Source organism: Bos mutus, chromosome 11 (assembly GCF_027580195.1).
Source record: "Bos mutus isolate GX-2022 chromosome 11, NWIPB_WYAK_1.1, whole genome shotgun sequence".
NCBI classification, from domain to species: Eukaryota; Metazoa; Chordata; class Mammalia; order Artiodactyla; family Bovidae; genus Bos; species Bos mutus.
Window position 1 is genome coordinate 95,475,578 of NC_091627.1, and position 14,417 is coordinate 95,489,994.

Below are 14,417 nucleotides of genomic sequence, written 5' to 3' on the forward strand. Positions count from 1 at the left end.
TTCCAGTCTGATCTTTGTTATTTCCTTCCCTTTTAACTTGGAGCTTTATTTTTCTCTTTCTAGTTCTTTGAGTTGTAAAGTTCAGATGTTTATTTGCTTGTTTTTCTTGCTTCTTGACGTAGTTATTTGTTGCTATAACCTTCTCTCTGAACTTTTTTCTGTATCCTCTTAAGTTTTAGTATGGCATATTTCCATTTTCATTTGTCTGCAGGTATGTATTTTTTAATTCCTTTTTGATTTTTTTCTTTGACCCATTGGTTGTTCATTTTGTCAGTCTGTGTTGGTTTATTAATTTTCTAGCTGTTTTATTTCTTCACAAAGATTTCTGTAACCCATATTCCTTTTCAAGTTACTGTGTAGCTTATATTGTTCCTTTTTATTAGTTCTTTGCAATCATTAGTCATTAACTCAACCTGTTTCATGATGTATTCAACTACTATTTTTGTTTTAAAACTCATTAATGGTTTTAGAATGGCAATTCATTTTAGTGAAAGGAGTTCAGAATTTAGAGTTAGAATTAAAGGGTTAAAAGGCCTGTTTTTGTCAATTAATGTACAACTATTCAGAATGTAATCTGAGGGTCAGTAGTATTGTGCATTATCAGGGAGCTTGTTAGAAATGCAGGATTTCAGCTTTCATTCCAGACCCACTTAGTCAGAATCTGCAAGTTAACAAGATCTTCTCAATGAAAAGCACTGTTGCTTCATCATCTTTGAAACTTACTTTCCCTCTGTGTAAGGTATAGATCATGTTTGCTGTATATATTAATCATCTCATCACCATCTGTCATACCAAGTTTTAATAATTTATTGTCTGCTTTCTTCTAGTAGAATGTAAGCTCTGTGAGGCAGAATTGGAATGCAAGCTTTCTTTGTTTGCTGCTCTATTTCCTATATCTAGAACAGTGGCTAGAACAGAGTAAACATTGATTTTTTTGAATCACCAAATGAATGTCAAATCTTGTTATTTTTATTGCAGTTATTTATTTTTCACTGCTACTCAGAACTGCTTTCATTTAGAATTACTCTGTTAGATAATCCAGTATCAGAGTTTGCCTTCAATGCAGGAGACCCCAGTTTGATTCCTGGGTCTGAAGATCCCCTGGAGAAGGGATAGGCTACCCACTCCAGCAATGTTGGGCTTCCCTGGTGATTTAGACGGGAAAGAATCCACCTGCAATGCAGGAGACCTGGGTTTGATCCCTGGGTTGGGAAGATTCCTGGAGGAGAGCATGGCAAGCCATTCCAGTAGTGTTGCCTGGAGAATCCCTTTACAGAGGAGCCTGGTGGGCTGCAGTCCCTGGGATCACAAAGAGTCAGACGTGACTGACTGACTAAGCACAGCACATTAGATAATACAAATATGGCATGTTTCCATTGTTGCAGAAAGTTCTTTTAGATAGTACTGCTTACCCTTTTATTCCTTCTACTCATCCTGAATCTGTTTCTGCAGTATTGATCAGATCAGTCAACAACTCCCCATGTCATATAGAATTAATTTCATACTTTTTAGTGTAACCTTTAGAGTCTTTAGAGTTTCATGTAGTTAAAAATACATATTTTATTCACGGTGTGTTTATTAGGAGAATCATTTAAATCCATTGCATGTATAGCATCCATCTGGGCTATATTGCTTTGCCCTCATATAACTTAGGGGAAAGGGAATTTCATGAAAATAAGTTGATTTTCCTTTACTATCCCATGGAATAACATATTTTGTCCTTGATTGAGGAGTCTTTTGTCTTCTAACAACATACATGACACAGTAACAGGCTAACTTATTAGCTTATAAGTAGCATGAAATCAGATGCCATAGTAGATACGATTTGTTCATCATAATGAAAATTCTTTAAAATCTAAATTTTAAGCTCCACATAATATTCCATAAAATATATATTCTGCTATTTAAAAAAAATTACTCTCATTGCATATTTATTTCCACATTAGTTTGTTGTTATAAATCACTTTGTAATTAACATCTTTATCTGTAAATCTTTATTTCTTCTGATGGTGAGTTATTTCTTTTGGAGTCCTTTCTGGTAGCATAAAGGCCAGAAGAAGAAAAGCTTGCCTGATTTCTTTTAATGCATAAAAAGAATACATTTTAATTCTGTATATATAAATGTGTGTGTGTGTGTGTGTATTTATTTATAATATTAAAAATATTAACAAATCCCTTTTTCTTTAGGGGATACTTCTAAAGGAGGCATAGCTGAAATTCCTCAATCTACCTTTAAACCAGGCATCACTACCTTTCCTGAAGATTCAGACACTGTATCTCCTTTATCCTTGTCCCCTGAGGACTTTCCTCAATTGGCTGGAAGGTCTCCTCAAGTGAAGAATATTGGTGAATATACTGATACTGTCAACCAGCAGACATTAACAGACAGTCGTCTAACTGAAGAGACTTTAAAAATTTCAGCTATTCCTGGCCTAGCTGACCAGAAGACTGGAATAGCAGCAGCGTCCTCTAGTTCGTACTCACAAAGAGGGAAGCCAAATATCTTCTACCCACAAGCCTTGCCAGACAGTCATCTAACTGAAGAGGCTCTAAAAGTTGGAGCTGTTCCTGGACTTGGTGACCAGAAGACAGGTGTATCTACAGTTCCTCCAAGTTCCTACTCACTTGGAGAGAAGCACAGTATTTTCTACCCACAGGCATTGCCAGACAGTCATCAAACTGAAGAGTCTCTGAATGTTTCAGTTCTTCCTGGACTAGCTGATCAAAAGACTGGAAAACCAATAGTACCTGCTAGTTCTTACTCAGTTGGAGAGGAGCCTGGTATTTTCTACCATCAAGTCTTGCCAGACAGTCAGCCACCTGAAGAAGCTCTGAAAGTTTTGGCTTCTCCTAGACCGGTTGATCAAAAGAGTGGGTTGCCTACTCCATCCTCTACTTACTCATATGGAGAGAAGCCTCATATTTTCTATCAACAGACATTGCCAGATACTCATCCAAGTGAGCAGACTCTGAAAGTTTCAGCTGCTCCTGGATTGGCTGAGCAGAAGACTGGGGTTCCTGCTGTAACCTCTGCTTCTTACCCACATAAAGAGAAGCCCAGTATTTTCTACCAACCAGAATTGCCAAACAGACGTCTAATTCAGGAGGCTCATCAAGTTTCAGCTGCTCCTGTATTGGTTGAGCAGAAGGCTGGGATATCAATAGTACCCTCTACTTCCTATTCACATAGAGAGAAGCCTCATGTTGTGTACCAACAAGAGTTGCCAGAGAGTCATCTAATTCAAGAAGTTCAGCAGGTTTCAGCTGCTCCTGGATTGGCTGAGCAGAAGACTGGGATTCCTACAGTACCCTCTACTTCCTATTCACATAGAGAAAAGCCCAGTATTGTGTACCAGCAAGAATTGTCAGACAGTCAACTAATTGAACAGTCTCAAAAAGTTTCATCTGTTCCTGGACTGGCTGAGCAGAAGACTGGGATTCCTACAGTACCCTCTACTTCCTATTCACATAGAGAGAAGTCCAGTATTTTCTACCAACAAGAGTTGCCAGACAGTCATCTAATTCAAGAGATTCAGCAAGTTTCAGCTGTTCCTGGACTGGCTGAGCAGAAGACTGGGATTCCTACAGTACCCTCTACTTCCTATTCACATAGAGAGAAATCCAGTATTTTCTACCAACAAGAATTGCCAGACAGTCATCTAACTCAAGAGGTTCAGCAAGTTTCAACTGCTGCTGGACCCCTTGAGCAGAAGACTGGGATTCCTACTGTGCCCTCTACTTCCTATTCACATAGAGAGAAACCTCATATTTTTTACCAACAGGAGTTGCCAGAGAGTCATCTAACTGAACAGGCTCATAAAGTTTCATCTGTTCCTGGATTGGCTGAGCAGAAGACTGGGATATCAACAGTAGCCTCTACTTCCTATTCGCGTAGAGAGAAGCCCAGTATTTTGTACCAGCAAGAGTTGCCAGACATTCATGTAATTCACGAAGTTCCAGAAGTTTCATCTGTTCCTGGATTGGCTGAGCAGAAGGCTAGGATTCCTGTCATACCCTCTACTACTTACTCACATAGAGAGAAACCCAGTATTTTGTACCAACAAGAATTGCCAGATAGTCATCTAACTGAACAAGTTCAGAAAGCTTCAGCTGCTCCTGGACCTGCTGAGCAGAAGACTGGGATTCCTATAATAACTTCTGCTTCTTATTCATATAGAGAGAAGCCCATTATTTTCTACCAACAGGATTTGCCAGACAGTCATCTAACTAAAGAGGCTCAGAAAGTTCCAACTGTTTCTGGACTAGCTCACCAGAAGAGTGGAATACCGATAGTGCCCCCTGCTTTCTACTCACATGGCGGGAAGACCAGTCTTTTCTATCAGCAGGAGTTGCCAGACAGTCATCTAAGTGATCAGACTCAGAAAATTTCAGCTATTCCTGGACCAGTAGACCAGAACACTGGCATACAGACAGCACCCTCTAGTTCCTACTCATATAGGGAGAAGCCCATTACTTTTTACCAGCAGGAGTTGCCAGGCAGGCTCCTAACTGAAGAGGTTCTAAAAGTTTCGGCTCTTCCTAGAACAACTGACCAGAACACTGGGATAATAACAGGGTCCTCTCAGTCTTACTTATTTGGAGAGAAGCCAAGTGGTCTTTTCTATCAGCACGTGCTACCGGATGGTAGTCTAACTGAAGAAGCTCTGAAAGTTTCACCTGCATCGAGACCAAGTGACCAGAAGACTGGCGTCCTCTTACTGCCTGCTAGTTCCTACTCACATAGAGAGAAGCCTGGTATTTTCTACCCACAGGCCTTGCCCAGCAGTCACTTATCTGAAGAGACTCTGAAAGATTCAGCTGTTCTTGGACCAGCTGACCAGAAGACTGGGACATCAGAACCTTCTGGTTCCTATTCACATAGAGAGAAATCCAGTATTTTCTACCAACAGGAGTTGCCAGATAGCCATATAACTGGAGAGGCTCTGAAAATTTCAGGTGTTTCTGGAACAGGTGACCAGAAAACTGGGATACCCATAATAACCTCTCCTTCCTACTCACAGAGAGAGAAGCCCATTGTTTTCTACCAGCAGGTCTTACCAGATACACACCTTACTAAAGAGGCTCTGAATGTTTCAAATGCTCCTGCACAGGCTGACCAGAAGACTGGGATACCCATAGTAACCTCTCCTTCCTTCTCATATAATGAAAAACCCATTATTTTCTACCAACAGGCCTTGCCTGACAGTCAACTGACTGTGGAGGCTCTGAAGGTTTCAGATGTTCCTGGACCATCTGACCAGAAGACTGGGATACCTACAGTACCACCTAGTTCCTATTCATATAGAGAGAAGCCCATCATTTCTTACCAGCAAGAGTCACCAGATCTTACTCAGGTGGCTTTGAAAGTTTTTGAGGTTCCTGGCCCAGCTGACCAGAAGATTGGGATACCACCAGTAACCTCTGCTTCTTACTCATATGGAGAAAAGCCCATCATTTCTTACCAGCAAGAGTTGCCAGATGCTAATGAAAATGCTTTAAGAGGTTTAGGGGTTCCTAGACAAGCAGACCAGACCGTTGGTGTGCGAATTGTGCCCCCTGCTTCCTATTCACATAGAGAGAGTCCCATCTTTTCTTACCAGCAGGAGTTACCAGATCTTACTGAGGAAGCTTTGAAAGTTTTTGCTCTTCCTGGACCAGCTGATCAGAATGCTGAGATACCAATAGGACCTTCTAGTTCTTACTCACATAAAGAGAGACTCAAGACTTTACCAGACGATCAAAAGACTGAGTTACCATCAACTCCCTCTGGTTCCTACTCACATAGAGAGAAGCCCAAGACTTCAACTATAATTGGACCAGCTGACCAGAAGACTCCATTATTGACAGGTTTTCCTAATTCTTATTCTCAGAGAGTAAAGCCTAGTATTTTCTTTCAACAGCAGTTGGGAGATAGACATCAAAGTGGAGATATTCTGAAGATTTCATCTGTTGCTGAGCCAACTGATGTGAATTCTCAGATATCAATACCTCTTTCTGCTTCCTATTCACACAGTGAGAAATCTAATATTTTCTACCCAAAGGAATTGCCAGACAAACATCTAAGGGAAGATTCACTGAAGGTTTCAACAGTTCCTGGACCAGCTGACAAAAAAACTGTGTTACCAGCAGTTCCTCCTAGCTCCTTTTCACATAGAGAAAAACCAGCTATATTGTACCATCAGGATTTCCCAGAAAGACATCTAACTGAAGATAACCTGAAGTTCTCAAGCAGTCTTGAGCAAGCTGATCAGAATAATGGGTTATCAATAGTTCCCCCTGGTACTTACTCACATAGTGAGAAGCACAAACCTGTTTCACATCATGTTCAAAGGCTAACAGATAATTTGGATTCTTCTCACACCAGTGTTATCTCAAACAATATGCCTTTAAATTCTCAGGCTGATGGTAGAGTTGTAATAAATAAGCCAGAATCTTCTGGTTTTGAAGATGTTGGCTCTGAGGAAATCCGGGATACAGAAAACAGTTCCAAAACTCTTAAAGAGATTCAGACACTTTTAATGGAAGCAGAAAATATAGCACTAAGACGATACAATGTTCCTGCTCCCCTTGTCCCTTTCAGAGATGTTAGTGATATTTCATTTATACAATCTAAGAAGATGGTTTGCTTCAAAGAACCCCTCACAACTGATGAATCTAATGATGATTTGTCTCAGAGACAGCCATTCACAGAAGAAAGCTCAAGCAACAAGTGTATACAGAAGGATATTAGCACACAGACGAATCTGAAATGCCAGAGAGGCATTGAAAATTGGGAGTTTATTAGTTCAACTACAGTTAGAAGTCCTTTACAGGAAGCAGAAGGCAAAGCCAGAGTGGCATTTGATGAAACCCTTAAACAATATAAAGCAGCCAGATCTGTAATGAGATCTGAACCTGAAGAGTATAGTAGAACCATTGGGAATAAGATTGTTATCCCTATGATGACTATCATTAAAAGTGATTCAAGTAGTGATGCAAGTTCTTGCTCATGGGACAGTAATTCCTTGGAGTCAGTTTCTGATGTACTTCTAAATTTCTTTCCATATTCTTCACCCAAGACAAGCATGACAGATAGCAGAGAGGAAGAGGGGGTGTTAGAGAGTGACGATGGTGGTGGAAGCAGTGTAGACTCACTGGCTGCACACGTGAAAAACCTTCTGAAATGTGAATCCTCATTGAACCATGCTAAACAAATACTCAAAAATGCAGAGGAAGAGGAATCTCGGGTACGAGCACGAGGTAGGAAAAGATAATTTGTTATAAAGGCAGGTCAGACTCAAGCATTATAGTTTAATAATTTACTTAAAGTTAAATATTTGATGCTCTAGGTAATTTTCCTGTAGAACTGTTCTTGTAGAACTGTTAAAATGATTGCATTATCTACTGGCAACCCAGAATAAACTCATTTAACCAATAATGAAGTCACAGTATTAATAGTGCTAGTTTGAGGTCTTAAGGAACTGTAAGTTCTGATGTCTGAAGAAAAGTAAGAAAATTTGGGTTTTCAAACTCCTAAAGCTTGAATGTTTTCCTAATCTTTTCTTTGTACTGTCCTCATTGTGGAGGCAATGAAATACTCATTAGAGTATTTGACTCTCTAAGTCACTGTGTTTCATAAAACTTACGTATATTTTCTATCCCCTTCTCTATTAAGATTCTTAAAGCAGATCTTAGATAGACATTAGGAAAAACTGAATGAAAGTATTTAACACTAAAACTTGGGTTAGAGTTAAATTCCATTAATCTCTAAATTGTAGAATTCCATTAAAAAAGAAAAAAAAATCTTTACAATAACATGGCGAATAAATATATTTTAGAAGGCAACTTTTAAGCAATTCAGGTCTACCTGGAAATCTCTTGAGGTCAGCTTCCTATGCCATTTTTTTGATCATTTGTGCTTATTTTGATTCTCCAGAAACTCCCAGGTTTTATTTATTATTTTAAAATATTAACAACTGTGGAAGTGGCAAAGACTGTAGCAGGAGCTAATAAGGGAGACAAAGGGACTCTTTTGATTGGAAGGAAGATTAAGATGAAATAGGCTAAATACTATATTTCAAGTGGCCTCATTGGAGAAATGTCTGTAGAATATGTTTTTATTTGTTTTTAAATCTGACTTTTCAGTGAAATTATCTCTCTCAAGAACTTCGAATAGTTTGTTATAAAACTGAGAGCGCACACTGTTTACTAAGCACTGTGGTAGGCATTAAATTGGCTATATTGATGATGATCTCTGCTCTTGTAATCACTGATAGTTTTGCTCTGTATTGTCTCGAATGCTTTTATCTTTTCTCTCCAGCCTGGAATCTGAAGTTTAATATGGCTCATGACTATGGCTACTCCATTTCAGAATTAAATGAAGATGACAGGAGAAAAGTAGAAGAGATCAAAGCAAAGTTGTTTGGTCAAGGGAGAACAACTGACTTGTCCAAGGTATAAAAGAAATCTAAAAATTAAGAGACAAAATGTGACAGAAAGGGTGTGTAATTTGAATCTCTTACCTGGGCATTGATGACTCCTGCTGAGTCACTGATAGTCTTTGGCTAAAGTGTTGGGAGTCTTAAGTCTTCAAAAGTTAAGATTTAAGAATTTGATTCTATAGATTTTGTCTGCTATTATGAATAGTAATGGGACATATCTCTCTTACAGGGTTTTGCTATGGCTTACATGAGATAATGCCTATAAAATGCTGGGGTGTGTGATATCTAGGTAGTACTCAATAATTGACAACTGTTACTATTTTAACTTTTAATTTTATATTGAAGTATAGCCAGTTAACAGTGTTGTGTACGTGTATCCATTCTTCCCCAAACTCCCCTCCCATCCAGGCTGCCACACAACATTGAGCAGAGTTCCCCTGTGCTATACAGTAGGACCTGTTGTTATCTATTTTAAATCGATAACTGCTATTATTAATTCTATAAAAATTGATATAGCTATCAGATATGTACACTTAATGACTTAATTCATACAGTGTCTTAGAAAATTGTCAGTGATAATAGCATAATTATTTGGCTCATCAATTTTGGAAAGGTTATCAGTTTTTGAAACTATGAATTAGATTGGATTTTAGTTTTACATAGCTCATCAGTTTTGAAAAGGTTATCAGTTTTTTAAAGTATAAATTAGATTGGATTTTAATTTTACACGCTGATATATTCCCTCTATGTTGTACATTTCATCCCCATGACTCATTTATTTTGTACATCTTAGCCTTCCTCACCTATTTTGCTCTTCCCTTCCTGCCAGTGGTTCCCTCTGGCAACCACTTGTTTGTTCTGTCCATGAGACTATTTCTGTCTTGTTACGTCTGTCCATTTATTTTTTAGATTCCCCATGTAATCGAAATCATACAGTATTAGTCTGTCTTTGACTTATTTTACTTACTGTAGTACCCTCTAAGTCCATCCATGTTGTTTCAAATGGCAAGATTTCATTCTTTTTTATGGTATATTAACCATGTGGTGTATATGTATGTACATACTTAGATTACTTCCATATCTTGACTATTAGAAATAATGATGAAATGGATATAGGGGTGCATATATCTTTTTGAATTAGTGTTTCATTTTCTTTGGAAAAATACACATAAGTTAATTGATGGCTCATGTGATTTTGGTTATATTTTTAATTTTGTGAGGAACCTCCATACTGTTTTCCATAGTGGCTGCACCAATTTACATTCCCAACAACAGTGTGCAAGTGTTCCTTTTTCTTCATATCCTCATCAACACGTCTTACATGTTGTCCTTTTCATAACCATTCTAACAAGTATGAGTTGATATTTTAGTGACTTTTTAAAATTTACATTTCCCTGATGATTAGTGATGTTGAGCATTGTTTTGTGTGTCTGTTAGCCATCTATGTGTCTTTTTTTACGAAAATGTCATTCAAATCCTTTGCCCATTTTTTCACTGAGTTGTCTGAATTTTTTAATTGAGTTGTATGAATTCTTTGTATATGTTGGATATTAACCCCTTGTTAGATACATTCATTGTTTGCAGATACCTACTATTCAGTAGGCTGCCTTTTTGTTTTATTGGTAGTTCCCTTTGCTGTGTGGTAACTTTTTAGTTTCATGTAGTCCATTTGCTTATCTTTGCTTTTGTTTCCCTTCAGTTCAGTTCAGTCAGTTCAGTCGCTCAGTCGTGTCCTACTCTTTGCAACCCCATGAATTGCAAAATGCCAGGCCTCCCTGTCCATCACCAGTTCCCGGAGTTCACTCAAACTCATGTCCATCGAATCAGTGATGCCATCTAGCCATCCCATCCTCTGTTGTCCCCTTCTCCTCCTGCCCCCAATCCCTCCCAGCATCAGAGTCTTTTCCAATGAGTCAGCTCTTCACATGAGATGGCCAAAGTACTGGAGTTTCAGCTTTAGCATCAGTCCTTCCAAAGAACACTCAGGACTGATCTCCTTTAGGATGGACTGGTTGGATCTCCTTGCAGTCCAAGGGACTCTCAAGAGTCTTCTCCAACACCACAGTCCAAAAGCATCAATTGTTCGGTGCTCAGCTTTCTTCACAGTCCAACTCTGATTGTACCTTTCTAAGAATTTGTCCATTTCTTTCAGGTTGTCCATTTTATTTGTATACAGTTGCTGGTAAAAGTCTCTTATGATCCTTTGTATATCTGTGGTTGTCATTTGTAACTTATCCTTTTTCATCTCTGATTTTATTGATTGGAATCCTCTCTGTTTTTTAATTGATGAGTCTAGTAAAGGTTTGGAGAAGGCGAAGGCACCCCACTCCAGTACTCTTGCCTGGAAAATCCCATGGACGGAGGAACCTGGTAGGCTGAAGTCCATGGGATCACAAAGAGTCAGACACGAATGAGTGACTTCACTTTCACTTTTCACTTTAATGCATTGGAGAAGGAGATGGCAACCCACTCCAGTGTTCTTGTCTGGAGAATCCCAGGGACGGCAGAGCCTGGTGGGCTGCCGTCTCTGGGGTCACACAGAGTCAGACACCACTGAAGCGACTTACCAGCAGCAGCAGTAGTAAAGGTTAATCGATTTTGTTTATCTTTTCAAAGAACTAGCTTTTAGCTTCATGTATCTTTGCTGTTGTTTCATTTATTTCTGCTCTGATCTCTATGATTTCTTTCCTCCTACTAATTTTATGTTTTGTTTCTTCTTTCTCTAGTTGTTTCAGGTGTGAGGTTAGGTTATTTCAGATTTTTTGTTTTTTTAAGATAAGATTGTATTGCTGTAAAGTTCCCTTTTAAAACTCCTTTTGCAGCACTGCACAGATTTTGGGTTGCAGTGATTTCATTTTCACTTGTCTCTACGTATTTTTTGAGTTCTTTTAAAAAAAAAGTTATTTATTTTGATGGACTGGGTCTTTGTTGCTGAGTGCAGGCTTTCACTAGTTGCAGCAAGCGAGGGCCACTCTTCATTGCAGTGTGGTGGCTTCTCGTCGCAGAGCAATAGTTGCAGCACATGGGCTCAGTGGTTCCCGCTTTCGGGTTCTAGAGTGCAGACTCACTGATTGTGGCTCACGGGCTTAGTTGCTGTGCAGCATGTGGTATCTTCCTGGACCAGAGATCAAACCCATGTCCCTTGCATTGGCAGACAGATTCATAACAACTGGACTACCAGGGAAGCCGCTGAGTTCCTCTTTGATTTCTTCAGTGATCCATTGGCTGTTTATTAGCAAACTGTTTAGTCTCCACCTGTTTCTGTTGTTTTATAGTTTCTTTTTCTTGTAGTTTATTTTTAATCTCAGTTGTGGTTGGAAAAGATGCTTGATATAACTTGAGTCCTCTAAAATTTACCCACAGCTCCCTTTGTAGTGCAGATTGTGATCATTACTGAGGCTATTCTGTGTGGACATGAAAGGAATGTTTATTCTGCTTCTTTGGGATAGAATGCTCTATAATTATCAAATCCATCTGATTTCATGTATCATTTAAGGCTTGTGTTTCCTTATTGATTTCTCTCTGGATGGTCTGTGCATTGATGAAAGTGGGGTGTTACAAAGTCTCCCACTATTGTGTTACTATTGATTCTCCCTTCATGGCTGTTAGTGTTTGCTATATATATTGAGGTGCTCCTGTGTTGGATGCATATATATTTATAATTGTTATATCTTAATTCTTGCATTGGTCCCTTGATTATTATGTAGTGACCTTTGTTTTAGTAGTCCTTGATTTAAAGTCTGTTTTGTCTGATAAGAGCATTGCAACTCCACCCTTTAGAGTTCCATTAGCCTGGAATACGTTTTTCCTTCCCTTCACTTTCAGTGTGTACATATCCCTATGTCTGAAGTGAGGTCTCTCTCTTTTTTTTTTTTTAATAATTATTTATTTTTGGCTGTGCTGGGTCTTTGTTGCTTCACACAGACTTTGTCTAGTTGTAGAGAGTGGGAGCTACTCTCATTGCAGAGCATAGGCTTCAGTAGTTGTGGCACATGGGCTTAGTTGCTCCTTGGCTTGTGGGATGTTCCTGGATGGGGGATTGAACCTGTGTGCCCTGCATCGGCAGGCGAATTCTTATCTAATGTGCCAGCAAGGAAGTCCCTGAAGTGGGTTTCTTATAGACAACTTTTCAGTTCAGTTCAGTTCAGTTGCTCAGTCGTGTCCGATTCTCTGCAACCCTGCGAATCACAGCATGCCAGGCCTCCCTGTCCATCACCAACTCCTGGAGTTCACTCAAACTAATGTACATCGAGTCGGTGATGCCATCCAGCCATCTCATCCTCTGTCGTCTGCCGGGGTCCAGCCCCGGCTGATCCAGGGTATTCGAAGGAGAGACGGCATCGGCAACCTATTTATTTAAATATTCATCAAAGATATAAAGAATAATAGAACGAGGATAGCTCAGTGAGGAAATTCAGTGGAGAAAAGAGGCTGAATAATTCAGCCAGAAGGTGAGAGAAAGAACGACATGGGGAGACCAAGTTTCAGTGAACAAGGGCTGCACTTTATTTTCCAAAGTAGTTTTTATACCTTAAGTTATGCATAGAGGATAATGGGGGAAGGGGTAGAGTCATGCAGTAAGCCAGGCTTTCTTCCTGCACACTTATCATATGCAAAAGTTTAGGTGATTTGCATCATCTTCTGGCCCAGAGGCCTGTTAACATTTTAAGACCCTTTCTTCAGAAAACTTATTTTTCTCTAAAGGTGATTAGTCAGGCGCCACCCTCCAAAAGCATTAAAGTTGCATTCCTATAGGGCAAAGGTGTGGTGGGCTGTAACAAGAAAAAGAATTAACTCAAGGGTCCAAGGTTACAAACATTAAAGCTACTACTTACACCAATTATATTAATCAATACACTGCCAGGGACACAGCAGATAAGGGATATGGAGACCTAGCAGCAAACATTGGCGCAACAAGTGAAAAACCCTTCACCAATACAATTTCTAATCAATCTTTTAACTGCTCAAAGGAATCTGTACTTAGACAGTTTAGAACATCTCATGCCTCTCACAGTTGGGAGGCTCTGAGCAATCACATGTGGCCGGAAAAACCTATTCAGGCAGGCTAGAGGACTTCCAAAGGAGTTTGTAGGTTGAAACACTGTCACACCTAGGAACTTTATTAACTGGAGCTATAAGTTAACTCTTTTTTCAGAGAGAGGTAGTGGGGGACAGCCCCCCATAAAGTCAGAGGTGTAGGCGAGAGCACAAAGCAGAAAGTAGGCAGACTCTGGTTTTGGGGGTAGATGCTCGAGGATTTCCAGGGGGACTCCTGAGACTTGATCCCGCCTTTGCGTATGCCGAGCCTCCTTCCTCATGACCTTTGCCGTGGGCGGAGCTCCTCCTCCTGGCAGTTGTCCCCTTCTCCTCCTGCCCCCAGTCCCTCCCAGCATCAGGGTCTTTCCAGTGAGTCAACTCTGGCCAAAGTATTGGGAGTTTCAGCTTCAGCATCATTCCTTCCAATGAACACCCAGGACTGATCTCCTTTAGGATGGTCTGTTTGGATCTCCTTGCAGTCCAAGGGACTCTTAAGAGTCTTCTCCAACACCACAGTTCAAAAGCATCAATTCTTTGGCACTCAGCCTTCTTCACAGTCCAACTCTCACATCCATACATGACCACAGGAAAAACCATAGCCTTGACTAGACAGACCTTTGTTGGCAAAGTAATGTCTCTGCTTTTGAATATGCTATCTAGGTTGGTCATAACTTTCCTTCCAAGGAGTAAGCGTCTTTTAATTTCATGGCTGCAATCACCATCTGCAGTAATTTTGGAGCCTCCAAAAATAATGTCTGACACTGTTTCCACTGTTTCCCCATCTATTTCCCATGAAGTGGTGGGACCAGATGCCATGATCTTAGTTTTCTGAATGTTGAGCTTTAAGCCAACTTTTTCACTCTCCTCTTTCACCTTTATCAAGAGGCTTTTTAGTTCCTCTTCACTTTCTGCCATAAAGGTCGTGTCATCTGCATATCTGAGGTTATTGATATTTCTCCC

At 39.8% G+C, this 14,417-nt stretch overlaps 1 protein-coding gene across 1 annotated transcript in view; it reads left to right on the top strand.

Moving 5' to 3' along the window:
- ALMS1 (ALMS1 centrosome and basal body associated protein) overlaps positions 1-14,417 on the top strand; it is a 186,417-nt gene that overhangs the window by 61,547 nt on the left and 110,453 nt on the right. Inside the window, 2 exon segments of the mRNA XM_070379810.1 lie at positions 2,188-7,239; positions 8,300-8,433. Coding sequence (XP_070235911.1) covers positions 2,188-7,239; positions 8,300-8,433 — 5,186 coding nt within the window.